This window comes from Solanum verrucosum, unplaced genomic scaffold (genome assembly GCF_900185275.1).
Source record: "Solanum verrucosum unplaced genomic scaffold, falcon-dt-bn FXZP01000260.1, whole genome shotgun sequence".
NCBI lineage: Eukaryota > Viridiplantae > Streptophyta > Magnoliopsida > Solanales > Solanaceae > Solanum > Solanum verrucosum.
In genome coordinates, this window is record NW_026019972.1 from 545,708 (window position 1) to 559,444 (window position 13,737).

At 37.0% G+C, this 13,737-nt stretch overlaps 2 protein-coding genes across 2 annotated transcripts; one reads left to right on the forward strand and one right to left on the reverse strand.

The window, feature by feature from the left end:
* Positions 1 to 385: 385 nt before the first annotated feature.
* On the forward strand, positions 386 to 8,601 carry LOC125817195 (cellulose synthase A catalytic subunit 1 [UDP-forming]). Its single transcript, XM_049496740.1, has 14 exons — positions 386 to 615; positions 1,983 to 2,178; positions 2,284 to 2,465; positions 3,211 to 3,328; positions 3,426 to 3,615; positions 3,987 to 4,253; positions 4,397 to 4,742; positions 5,139 to 5,276; positions 5,363 to 5,488; positions 5,701 to 5,913; positions 6,017 to 6,284; positions 6,684 to 6,880; positions 6,997 to 7,347; positions 7,746 to 8,601. The coding sequence occupies exons 1-14, from the start codon at positions 535 to 537 to the stop codon at positions 8,331 to 8,333; spliced, it is 3,261 nt and encodes a 1,086-aa protein (XP_049352697.1). The 5' UTR covers positions 386 to 534; the 3' UTR covers positions 8,334 to 8,601.
* Positions 8,602 to 9,142: 541 nt separating this feature from the next.
* Positions 9,143 to 12,953, reverse strand: LOC125817199 (adenine nucleotide transporter BT1, chloroplastic/mitochondrial). Its single transcript, XM_049496747.1, has 3 exons — positions 12,042 to 12,953; positions 9,984 to 10,145; positions 9,143 to 9,884 (listed from the first exon to the last, which is right to left on the reverse strand). Exons 1-3 carry the CDS (start codon positions 12,600 to 12,602, stop codon positions 9,411 to 9,413), a joined length of 1,197 nt encoding a protein of 398 aa, XP_049352704.1. The 5' UTR covers positions 12,603 to 12,953; the 3' UTR covers positions 9,143 to 9,410.
* Positions 12,954 to 13,737: the final 784 nt, after the last annotated feature.

Genomic DNA, 13,737 nt, shown 5'->3' on the forward strand with positions numbered 1-13,737 from the left:
CTAATATTATTTTAAATATATTTTTAAATTTAGAAAAAAACAATTTAATTTTTTACTCTATTTTAGCGACAAGTTCTTATAGTTATATAAATTTTATAAATTTTTCGAATGATGTATTTAACATTATAAATCAAGAAATATTTTAGTATATTTTTAATTATTTTTGTTTAAAAAATAAATTAAATTGAAAGAGAAGAGTATGATATTAAAGACAAAAGAGGGTTAAGCATCGTATATCTCTCTAAAATAAAAAGTCTAAACCAACCCAGAGCCGATTCCTGGTTACCGGTGAAGCCGGTTAAAATTCCTAATAATGTAATTTAATTTAATAATTAATAAAATTAAATCTGCCAAAGAAATGATAAAAAGAGAGTAGCACTAGCATTATCAGAGAAGAGAAGGAAGGTGAAGTTAGAGGAGTGATGTCCAGTTGAGGAAATGCACTGTTTCTTTACATTGGCATAACCCCTAGAAGTGAATCAAGATTGATTAAGCTGTGTTTTAAGGTACCCTCTGTTTCTTTGAGGAGAAGAAATGGAGGCAGGTGCTGGAATGGTAGCTGGATCTCACAAGCGCAATGAGTTGGTTAGGATTCGACATGATTCTGATAGTGGGGTATCATTCTCAAATTCTCTGCTTTATTACTTTTTTTTGTTCTTGATTCAATACAGATGTTTTAGATCTGATTGTGAGGTTTTTGATCAAATCCTATATCTTATCTGGATTTAAGTGTTCAAGTTGACTCAGATTTCTAATAAAGTTTTGATCTTTTCATCAATTTGGAGCATTTTGGTTTTTGAATTTGTCTTCTTGATTCAGTGTTGGGGTTTAGATCTGACCTGGTGATTCTTGAGATTTTCTGATAAAGTTTTGATCTTTTCATCAATCAATTTGGACTTTAAAAGTGTTCTATTACTACTTCTTTAAGAATGTTAGGGCTTGTAATTTGGTGGTTGAAGTAGAGTGAATTCTTATCCCAAGACTGGGTTTTTCCCATGAATTTGGAAGTTTATTGATGTTATTCTTGTTTAAGATTTGATTCCTATATCAGGATTTGAGTACATTTTGGAATGAAATGGATGTATCAAGATTTGAGCTCTCTATAAATATTGACATTTTGTTTTTTCCCCTTTAATCACTCTTCAACACCCCACCTCCCACCTCATGTGGTTGGACATTTGATGCATGATCAAATTTAACGTGGGGCCCAACATGTGAAATGGGTCTTACTATAATACCATGTGAAAATAGGCTTTGGGCTTAACTCACGCCCCCAAAGCTAAGCTCAAAGGGAGGAGGATTGTCCAAGCCTAATAACGAGACCATTCATCTCATTAATCACCGATGTGTGACTTTTTAACTCTTCAACATATACATACCTGATGTTAATTCGTGATGGGAAGTTCTTCGAAAATGTACTTTTTTGCTACTTCAAATTTGAGCAGTTTTGTCTTGTGTGTTATCCTCATGTAGTAACTGATGGCTGCTTTAGGAGAAAGATAGGCATGTTCAATTTCAGGATTTCATTTTAGATCTGCATATTAGTTCAGGAGTATGGATCATGAATATTTCTTTGGTTTTTCCTTGTATGTTTGGCACAAGAATGTCAATCAAAATTTAAGTCTATATATTTGGTTTAAAGCCCGCATTTCACATTTCGAGCATTCATTTCCTTCTTGGATGAACTGAGATGCATTTTCTTCAAAATCACTTCTATGGACAAATATAAGTTGGTGAAATTTTTCAATGTCAAAAGCAAAAAGATAATCGCGTCTAAACAGGCTTGTTAGAGTTCATTCACCTTAAGAGGCCTGCCTTCTTGAAATGGTTGAATCTACTAATTATTAGTTTCCAGTACCCTCCATCCAAATGAGTGAATGACCCCTCTGCTAGTAGTTTATTAGACTGAAGCTTGAGTAGGTTTGCGTGTATCGATTGGTTAATCTAAATACCTGTTAATTTAAGTGGACATTTTGGTGCAGCCGAAACCCTTGAAGCCTCTCAACAGTCAAATATGCCAAATTTGTGGTGATACTGTTGGGTTAACTGCTACTGGTGATGTATTCATTGCTTGTAATGAGTGTGCCTTTCCTGTTTGCCGGGCTTGTTATGAGTACGAGCGTAAAGATGGAAATCAATCATGTCCTCAATGCAAGACCAGATACAAGAGGTTCAAGGGTGAGTTCAATATCTTTTTCTGTTACTTTTTTGGTTCCTTGCGCTTTCATGTTTGCTTCTAAACTGAACTTTTGAAACTAAGTCATTGCTTTGTCAATGTATTAGGGAGTCCACGAGTGGATGGAGATGATGACGAGGAAGATGTTGATGATATCGACAATGAGTTCAATTATGCTCAAGGAAACAGCAAGGCCAGACAGCAATGGCAGGGTGATGATGCTGGTCTCTCTTCATCCTCTAGACACGAATCTCAGCAACCGATCCCTCTTCTTACAAATGGCCAGCCAGTGAGTGATAATGTGCTTATGTTGTCATTTTGTGCTTTGGCTGTATTTTTGTTTCATTAATCTATTGTAGAACCTCCTGGGAGGTCCTTGATTTGCATCCCTTATTTGGGAGTGAAGTGTAGTTGAATGGATTTTCTGCAGGAAACTCAGTTTTGAATGCTGATAACAAATTGTGGCTTCAAATGAATTGATTTAATGTATTATTAAAATAATCACTTATTTAGCCAATCAGCCATGGTCTTGGGTCCTTAATTATTGAGTGTCACATGAAGCAAAAACTAACCATTGTTTAAGTCCTTTTCCTTGCACTAAACTTTACAACTATCTCTACAAATTTTGATAGTTGACTGTCCTGCTCGTCTTTCTGATTCTTTTCTAAATCAAAACTTACTGATATCTGACTGTGTGTGGGTTTATGGCTGATGGATGAAAATTGAAACGGACCCTGTTTCAATTAGATTGGCTGCGTTCTGTATACCAGTTTTGTCCACTGGGTGATTTACCTGCTTTTATGCTTCGACTTTGAAAAGCAGATTTGGAGCAAATGGTGTTATATATGGTGAATGAACAAACTAGTATGTTCATTTGATAGTTTATTAACCAAAAATGATGGATTTTTGGTGAAGTCCTTATCTATTGGCATGATATTACTTTTTGTATTTTTCTGGCAAGTGTACTGAACTCTTCTGAGCATAGTCCCTGGCACATTGATTTTTTCTAAAAAAAGTCTTTCTGCTTGTCTTAGGTATCTGGTGATTTTCCTAGTGCAACAACTGATACACAATCTGTAAGAAGTATGTCAGGACCCTTGGGACCTGGAGACAAGCATTCATCCCTGTCTTATGTTGATCCAAGACAGCCTGGTACTGGCCTACTTGAATATGTTCTTAGTTGGATGAAATAGTGTGTTAAAACACTTTATTCGTCCTCTAAACTTCTGATAATTTCATACTTTTGCAGTTCCTGTAAGAATTGTGGACCCCTCAAAGGACTTGAATTCTTACGGGCTTGGAAGTGTTGACTGGAAGGAGAGAGTAGAGGGTTGGAAACTGAAACAGGAGAAAAATCTGGTGCATTCGACAAACAGATATGCCGAAGGGAAAGGCGGAGACATTGAAGGGACAGGGTCGAATGGAGAAGAGCTACAAATGTAAGCATCTTATTGAATAAATGAAAAATATTTAAGGAACATACGATATATTATAGATGACTGGATCAAACTTTCGCTCCTTCCTTTAATAACTCCAGCACTGATATCCATCTCTCTCACTGCAAAAATCTTGTAATACTTGGTTTGAGAAGTGAAATGTTAAAAGAAAATTCCTTTTTAATGTCCTGACACTGTTATGATGTCCATTTCACCATCCCTGCTAAAATTTGTAGTACTTAGTTTGGGAAATGAATTTCCTTTCTATTGTCCTGGAACTGTTTCTCTGTTTATTAGTCAATTTTCTTGGTTTTATAATACTGCAAGAAAATATAATTCAAAACTATGATACTTATTGGTTTTCTCTTTGACAGGGCTGACGATGCTCGCCAGCCTATGAGCCGTGTGGTGCCTATTCCTTCATCCCATCTTACCCCATATCGGGTTGTTATCATTTTGCGTTTGATCATCTTGGGCTTTTTCATGCAATACCGTCTAACTCATCCAGTGAATGATGCATATCCTCTGTGGCTAGTATCAGTTATTTGTGAGGTTTGGTTTGCCTTGTCCTGGCTTCTCGATCAGTTTCCAAAATGGTCACCAGTCAATCGTGAGACATTCCTTGACAGGCTAGCTTTGAGGTTAGTTGCTATGCTGCTCTTAGGGAGAAATTGTTTGAGTAGTGGAAGGTTTCAAATATTTCACTTCCTTTTAGGATAAATACTATGCTTCAAATCTCGTGTTCTAGTTTTCAGTCTAGAAAGTTTTTTCCTCACTTTCTCAGACATGATAGAGAAGGGGAGACTTCGCAGCTTGCACCTGTTGACGTCTTTGTCAGTACAGTGGATCCTTTGAAAGAACCTCCTCTCATTACTGCAAACACAGTGTTGTCCATCCTTGCTGTTGATTATCCTGTGGACAAGGTCTCATGCTATGTGTCAGATGATGGTTCAGCAATGCTAACGTTTGAAGCCCTTTCTGAGACCGCAGAGTTTGCAAGGAGATGGGTTCCCTTCTGCAAGAAATTCAGCATTGAGCCTCGGGCCCCTGAATTTTATTTTGCTCAAAAGATAGATTATTTGAAGGACAAGGTTCAGCCTTCTTTTGTAAAAGAGCGCAGGGCAATGAAGGTACAAATGAAACTTTAATACGCTGAATTTAATGGGGACTTATGGGTATGTAGGCGACTAGGCATCACGTTTTAGTATAACACTTTTGTTTGATGGTAGTTGAGTTTTATTCACCAAATGCTCCATTAGTTGAACTCTATTATTTTTGATAGGATTGTGAAAGGCTTGAATGTCTAAGATCCCTTAACGAATCAATGTATACAGGATAAGTAGGTGTGGAGATAACTTTTGCCTGAAAGTTTGTTGGTTAGCTGCAGAGTGGTTTATGAGTTGGGAAAGCTCAGGCCTCTCTGTTGCTAGGATTTATGCCAATAATATTGCCAAATTCCTTTTTCTCTGTAATAAACTTTTTACCAATCAAGCAATTATAATAATTTGACAATTTTGACATTGCAGAGGGAATATGAAGAATTTAAAATACGTATCAATGCTCTTGTTGCAAAAGCACAAAAAATGCCTGAAGAAGGTTGGACAATGCAAGATGGAACAGCTTGGCCTGGAAATAACCCTAGGGATCATCCAGGAATGATCCAGGTATTCTTTATGTATCTAATAATTATGTGAAAGTTGATTCACTGTACACCTTGTCCTGTTTTTAATTACTTCGGATTGGATGATAGGTCTTTTTGGGGCATAGCGGGGGCCTTGATACTGATGGAAATGTACTTCCTCGTCTGGTTTATGTTTCTCGTGAGAAGCGACCAGGTTTCCAACACCACAAGAAAGCTGGAGCTATGAATGCTTTGGTAGGCCACTGATAATTACAATATGAGATCTTCCAATTTTATTGAGCATGCCATCAAAGTTGAATAGTTCTATTTTATATAAACACCTCATGGTTGTGATGATGGAGAATGTCTCATAGCATACTTGATAATATTGCTCTCCTTATGCCATCTGATATTATTATCTTGTGTGATGTTCCATTTATTTATGCTGTACCTTCAATTTTCTGCAGATTCGTGTTTCTGCAGTTCTTACCAATGGAGCATATCTTTTGAATGTCGATTGTGATCACTACTTTAACAACAGCAAAGCACTTAAAGAAGCTATGTGTTTCCTCATGGATCCTGTTCTTGGAAAGAAGACATGCTATGTTCAGTTCCCTCAGCGATTTGATGGCATTGACTTGCATGATCGATATGCTAACCGAAACATTGTGTTCTTTGATGTAAGTGTCACATACACATTCCCCAGATTGTTTATCAACCACCTTTGGTATGTCAGTTATGTTTAAGTTGGAGTGCTCATTTCATTTTGTTCATGATTCACAGATCAACTTGAAAGGGTTGGATGGTCTTCAGGGTCCTATGTATGTGGGAACTGGGTGTTGTTTTAACAGGCAGGCTCTATACGGGTATGATCCTGTCTTAACTGAGGCAGATTTGGAGCCAAACATCATTGTGAAGAGCTGTTGTGGTGGGTCGAGGAAGAAGGGAAGGAGTGGAAACAAGAAATACATTGATAAGAAGAGGGCTGTAAAAAGAACAGAATCCACTATCCCAATTTTCAATATGGAAGACATTGAAGAAGGCGTAGAAGGTAATGTCCTTAGAAAATCTTGGTCCATCCTCTATGGTAAAATTAAGTGTTCTACTTAGATAAGTCAATATTGTCTTAAAGCATCTAACTTCTGAGTGATTACAACTAAGATATACTTGGGAAGTATCATAGTTTTGACATACTCTTAAGGTTATTTTCTATCAGATATATGATGGATTCAGAAGCAAAGTGAGAAAACCTTTTTATGATATTTGAAAAGTTAGTTTAGCTGAATGTGATTATTGTAACTCTCAACTCTTCTACTGTTCTGTGTTTATTTGACAAATTTAATTTGTTCAGTCCTCCTAACTTCTCAACCTGTCTCATAGCTGAGGCTGCTAAATGTATGAATACCCTCATCACAGTGTTGTTTGTTGACTGTTCTCTTTGGATTTGCAGGATATGATGAGGAGAAGTCACTGCTTATGTCACAGAGGAGCTTGGAGAAGCGGTTTGGTCAATCACCAGTGTTTATTGCTGCCACCTTTATGGAACAAGGAGGCATTCCCGCATCCACTAATCCTGCATCTCTTTTGAAAGAAGCAATTCATGTTATTAGCTGTGGCTACGAGGACAAGACTGAATGGGGAAAAGAGGTACAACAACAATATTGAGTTATATACTGTTATGACTTAGATGTCCATTTTGCTTGGCTGTATTGATCTTATTGTGGCACGAAAGCCATTATTAAGCATTTGTGGTTTCCTATCAGATTGGGTGGATCTATGGATCTGTCACTGAAGATATTTTGACTGGGTTTAAGATGCATGCACGAGGATGGTATTCCCTATATTGCATGCCTCCTCGACCAGCGTTTAAAGGGTCTGCTCCTATCAATCTTTCTGATCGTTTAAACCAGGTGCTCCGGTGGGCCTTGGGTTCTGTTGAAATCCTGTTGAGTAGGCATTGCCCAATATGGTATGGCTACAGTGGCAGATTGATGCTTCTGGAGAGATTAGCCTATATTAATACCATCGTCTATCCTCTCACATCTTTACCTTTGCTTGCTTACTGTACGCTTCCTGCCATCTGTCTTCTGACCGGGAAATTTATCATTCCTGAGGTATGTTAAAAGTTTCATTCAGATTGCTTTATGCTGTTAAGTTTAAATAGTTGATTGAAACATTGAATACCAACAGAATGATTTCCATGCTGTACTTGTCCAATTAGAAAAGGCTGGGTATACTAACTTCTCACACTGAAATGATCCCCTGGTGTTGTGGGAAGGGAGTCAAGTTGAAAATAGGAAAGTAAATACTACAAATTGTTTCCTCTAACCTTATTATTATCATGTCAAAATTCTGTTCTGTGTCTTCATGCTGAGAACTATTTTGCTTTTCTGATTTTAGTCTTTTTCTTTGGATGGGACTGTTCGTTCAACCCTTGAGATATGTTTAAAAATATTGTCTTGATCCCCTTAGCTTGTATATACATTTATGAATAATTCTCAATTACCTGCAGATAAGCAACTATGCTGGCATGTGGTTCATTCTACTCTTTCTTTCCATTTTCGCAACTGGTATATTGGAGCTTAGGTGGAGTGGTGTGAGTATTGAAGACTGGTGGAGAAATGAACAGTTCTGGGTCATTGGTGGTACATCAGCTCACTTGTTTGCAGTTTTCCAAGGTCTCCTGAAAGTGCTTGCTGGGATTGATACCAACTTTACAGTCACGTCAAAGGCAAATGATGAGGATGGAGATTTTGCTGAGCTTTATGTGTTCAAATGGACGACTCTCCTTATTCCTCCCACAGCAATCCTTATCATGAATCTGGTAGGAATTGTGGCGGGTGTTTCATATGCCATAAACAGTGGATACCAATCATGGGGTCCTCTATTTGGGAAGTTGTTCTTTGCCATTTGGGTCATTGTCCACTTGTACCCTTTCCTCAAAGGTTTGTTGGGACGTCAGAATCGTACTCCTACCATTGTCATTGTCTGGGCAGTTCTCCTTGCATCCATATTCTCATTGCTTTGGGTGCGTATCGATCCTTTCACATCAGACGCGTCAAAGACTGCTGCAAGAGGTCAATGTGGTATCAACTGCTAGTGAGAAGTTTATTTATTTTAAGGTAAGATAAGATGTTTGTTTATCCATATGGTCCCATGTTGTAAATAAGAAAACTAAGGCGGCGCGGTTAAGTCCTGTAGTCATTTTGTACCAATGTTGTAAGTCAGAAGGAGTGGTGATGCATGAAAGACGTCAAACTCACATGGATTTTTGCCTTTTTGTTGTATACCGTTTGCATGTCTCAGATGTTCATGCAAGCACTGTAACTTATGATGTGAAGAATTTTAAATTTAATTTTGTTATCTTATCGTTTGGTTGGTGCAGGGTATCATTCGACCTACTTCCTCAAAGATGATATGTTTGTGATTGAGTTTGGAGCTGGTAATATGTTTTACCTTAACAGACTTTATTTTTATTTTTAGAGGCAATTGGGGAAACCCTTGCTTATTTGAGCCTTTAACAATTACATTTTGTGTTATTTTCTCGTAACATAGTTTATTTGTGATTGATTTGGATGGTGGACTGCTTTTGTACATCATGTGTCAGTCAGTATCGCATCTTTCACTTTACCTATACTTGATACTAGTCGTCAACGTTTTGCCTGTTTGTTCATCTTTGCACAACCATTCATACTTTCAACAGAATCCTTTTGATTCAACTTTTCCACTTCTAATTTGGTTGGCAAAAATAAGCTTCTGTGGACCCCCATTTGATTAGACTTTTCACCCAATACTTGAGTATGACACTGTTTTCTACTTGCATATCAGTCTGACATTCGACTAAACGTAATTCATTAAATTTACCAATCAAGTGTATGCAACTGGCATATGGAAAGTAGCAGAGCAATCAACGAAACAGCTTTGACAATCACAGAACTTTAAGGTTTTACGTCAAACGGTAATTGGCAATATCTTGCCATCAAACTGCATTTCATTATCTTAGTGAAAAAAGAGAGACCAAAACCAGTATCAGCATTCACACCTGACGACAAACCAGGCTCAATCCAAAACAAAATTTCCAGCGTCTGGAAAAAGGAGCAAGATAAATAAAACTCAATTTTCCCTACCCTTATCCTATTCTTGAATTGCTCGTAGCATATTTCTGAAGGAACTCATTTTACTCTTCATTTTCTGCCTCTATCAATATCCTCTTGCATGCTTCATAACACATGAAAGATATTCCTGCGGCAGGAACTAACTTCATGCAGCTGGGACCAAGCCCTTTATACAGACCATGAATCCCATCCTGTTCAAGTATACTCACAAGAGCATGAATTACATTCTTGTAAACTGCTCTTCCACTAACAGCACCCACCTGCATGTGCTTACGAGCCACCTCCAGAGGAAAGGTTGCAGTGCTAGATATAGCACCAGCTGCTGATCCAATCAGAAGAGTCTCTATGTTTCCAATCTTCTCTTCCTTGAAAATCTTTCTGTAGGCTTTCCGCAATGAATCATAAGCAAAGTAGTTTGTGGCGGCATAGGGAATGACTCCTATAACACTTGGAGTGAGACCTCTATAGAGCTCAGCAGGCCCACCCTCTTTCAATATTTTTACAAATGCATCAAGTAAACCATTGTAAACTCCTCTCTGCAGATAAAAAGGTTGGCATTCAATCAAACACGTACAGTTTTTATAAGAAGTTTCAGAGGAAAACCTTCAAACTGTCAACAAGAACTTCATTTTTACCTGAATTGTCAACCGAGTCTTCACTAGCTCAAGTGGATATGTCAGTAAGGTAGAGCTGACTCCGGCACACGCTCCTGCAACTAATGAGGCAGGAATTGGAATTTTGGATTGCTCACCGGGTTTAGATGACAAGTTCTTATTAACAGTATCATACACAAAAAGCTGCATTAAGAAAAAAACGATATCAGCAACGACAAGCCACTTTTAGTAGTGAAGCATTCTCCCATCCGTAGTTGGAAGCAGAACTGTCTGACCCAAAAGGTTAACTCAGCAATTGACACTTTATTCATACATGACAAGTTACGAATGTTTAACACAACATGGAATTACCTTATTCAAGTTGTATCTACAATAAAATCCAGACTAAGTAATAGAAAGAACCCTGCTACAAACCATTCAGCTTACAGGAGCTGGTCTTTCAGAACTCTAAATCAACCAACACAATTGCACCACAGTACTTGTGAACTTCAGTAATTGAGTAACACTAGCTTTCTCCAGGAAACAAGCGACACATTGATATTTATGTAAACATTACATCTATCTCATTTGGCTACGTAAATAAAGTAAAACAGAGTGCAAGGGTGTGTCAAACTAGTTAGACAGGAAAGCAGCACTGCAGCAGAGTAAATATTAGCAGGTTTCACCCATAAAAATCTATTCAACAGTCACTTACATACTGATTTAAACTTCTAAGGTTGAAGAACAATTTCAACAAAAATGGTTCTCATCTCTCATTTCCATTTCCTCTCATTTCCCCTTAAGGGGGTCAAAAATAGTTACTCTGAAGTAAAATCAAGTTTTCTGATGCATCCATATCATGCACCGTAAAAACTGTGAAAAATTTCACAGGCTAGAAAAGTAGAACACTGCATCAGAGGAACAATAAGAGGATTAAACCAATATTTTGGAATTGCATCTAGATATTCATGCAACGCTAATCAGTCAAAATGGAAGAATAACTCATTACAAAAGAGGAGCTTCAACTAGTTTTGTTGTGTTCACCAGACTTGATTGATGGTTCACTACCCAAAGGACCAGTAGCACCAAAATATAAGGAAAAAATGAGCCACCATGCCGTTTATCCTAAACCACCAACCCATCAAAATTAAAATTGCCTCCGTTAACAAGCAGTTTCACTCCAACAACAACTAAACTACTACTATTACTATGCCTTGATATCTAGCTAGTTGGGGTCGGCTATGTGAAATTCTCATTAACCCTGTTGCTCAATTTAGCAGGTTAACTCCAATAGACAAAAAGAAAAAAATGAGGCTAAACAAGTAATGTCAAAGGCACTGATTGAGGATTATTGCATATAATTCGCAGAAAAAATGCTTTGCTAACATTCCTTACAAGAAGTTATTGCATACATGAAAAGAAAATCAATCAATCAGGTCGGGAAAACAATGGGACACAAAACACTTGCTTGATTTCCAGAAAGTTCATTACTAAAGAAAAGTGTCGATAGATCCTAGCTTGTTCCTTATATTCTTGATCCACTGACCAAAGTACCAATAGCAACAAAAGATCAAAAAAAGAAAAAGGGAAGTAGCATCCTCAGATATTTAATCCTACAACCCCTCAAAACAAAAAGCATGTCTCCATCAACCTAACATTAATAGAGAAACAAGGAACATATATGCACAGAGAGTAACGATGAGGTTGAATACTCATCTAATAGGTAAACGCTGCCACAGCCACTAATAATTGTGGCAGCAAATACAAAGTATTAACATCAAAATTATTGGTGATCTGTTATAAGGGAACTTCTCCATCAACCTAACATTAATAGAGAAAAAAGGAACATACATCTACTTCAATTTCTTGAATTTTAAGAGAACAGTCATTGTCTGAATGATGACAACTCATGTCAGTTTTATTGTGGTTGCAGTCTGAAACAAAATTTCAAATTTTCCGAGACTTCAAATCAGCTAAGCAAGGAATTCATACAATAAAATAGAACAACTCCTAATGAGATAAAACATTTTTATCAATGACAAACATTAGTAGCATAAAAGGGGCATAAACTCAATTTTACAAAATACAATTAATTTTTACCTCTACAGCTTTGCTAGGGGCAACTCGAATCACATTAACAAAGTTACCCCTAAACAATCCAGTCCATCCTTCAGTCTTCATGATACTATTGAACACCTCAGTACTAGAATGTCCACTACTTCCCACCATCAAATGTGTCCTTATTGTCTCCAATGGAGCTACAGCAGTTCTAGATATCGCCCCTGCGATTGCACCACTTATTAACCTCCTTAATGAAGGATTTGAAACCTTAAGCTTAATCTTTAGCCCACCTTTCTTCTTCTTCTCCTTCACAACCCCTTCTTCCTCCCCATTCCCTACAATCTTAAACCCCTCAGAGAATGATAAATATTTCATACACAAATCGGAATAAGGTAGCTTGAATCCACCATTTTCATCCCGGGAATCAGATGGATTAGGTGATGAAACACCAAAACCCATACTTCCCATCTGACCAACTGATGCAAACAATCCACCAGGACAAAAGTTTGAATCTTGGAGACTCCATTGGAGCCCCAAATGAGAAATAGACATACTCCCATCCTTTTTACACTCCAACGCTTGTATATCCCTTCTAGCCATCAATCTAGACTTCCCCACAAAAAACCAAAAAATACCCTTTCCCCCCTTCTCAATGTAGAACTTGAGAACACAAGAAAATAGTCAGATTTTATGTGAGCAGACAATTTGGGACATTCAAAGAATCGATTTTTACTAAGTGGGTATATGAAAATCCCATTCTTGAGAAGAGGGGTTGTAAGATTAACGAGTAAAGATTGAATTTTTGAAGAGATTTTGATAATATCTTGGGGGAAGGGAGGCGATATATGCTATGTTTGTTAGGATGAAAAATGAGTAACAGGTGGTGACTCTGTTCCTCTCCCTTCCAACCCCAGAAAACGAAAGGAGGAAAAGATTTGTAGAAATCACTCTTACACATATAACCCCTCTTTTTCCTATAGGTTTAGGGTTTTTTACACCCATTACACCTCTACTACTTGTAATATATATATATATATATATATTTTATTCATACTATTTATATTTATTTATAATAATAAATAAATCTATAGTTTGAAGGTATTGATTGAGTGTGTGGATATGTTGCTTAATAATGTGGGTTTTTTCATAAATACACCATTTAAGATATTATAATCTCTAAATTTTCTATCATTTAAAAAATTAAAAAAAATCTTTCTCAAATACATCTCTATCCCTCGTCGGATAAATCTACATTCCTTTCGAATACATCTTCATCCTCTCGGATACATCCTTATTCACATCAAGTAATGTATCATTCGCAATGTATTAGACATCCCGGGAGTATATCCGAAAACAATGAAAAATTCAGGGGTATCGTAATTGGGGAAATTTCTGGGATATGATGTAATTAACCCCCAAATGTATGAGATTTCTGTAAGTTATATTATCTTTTTTGAGAGAAGTACTGAAAACAACTCTAAATTTGACGCGAATTATTAGTTTCATCTTCCAACTATTGACAGTCTTAAAAACATCATTTACTTGATTTACTAAACTTAAATAACCATCGATCTAGTAATATGAGTGAAATACACTCCTTAAATTCTCGTCAAGTTTAGTGGTGTTTTCAACACTTTTCTCAATTTTTTTATTAAGAGTTCAATGCCCCACAAGAGTTTGAAATCACTAGATATGTCATATGGTTTATGAAATGAATTTACAAAAGAAATAGAAA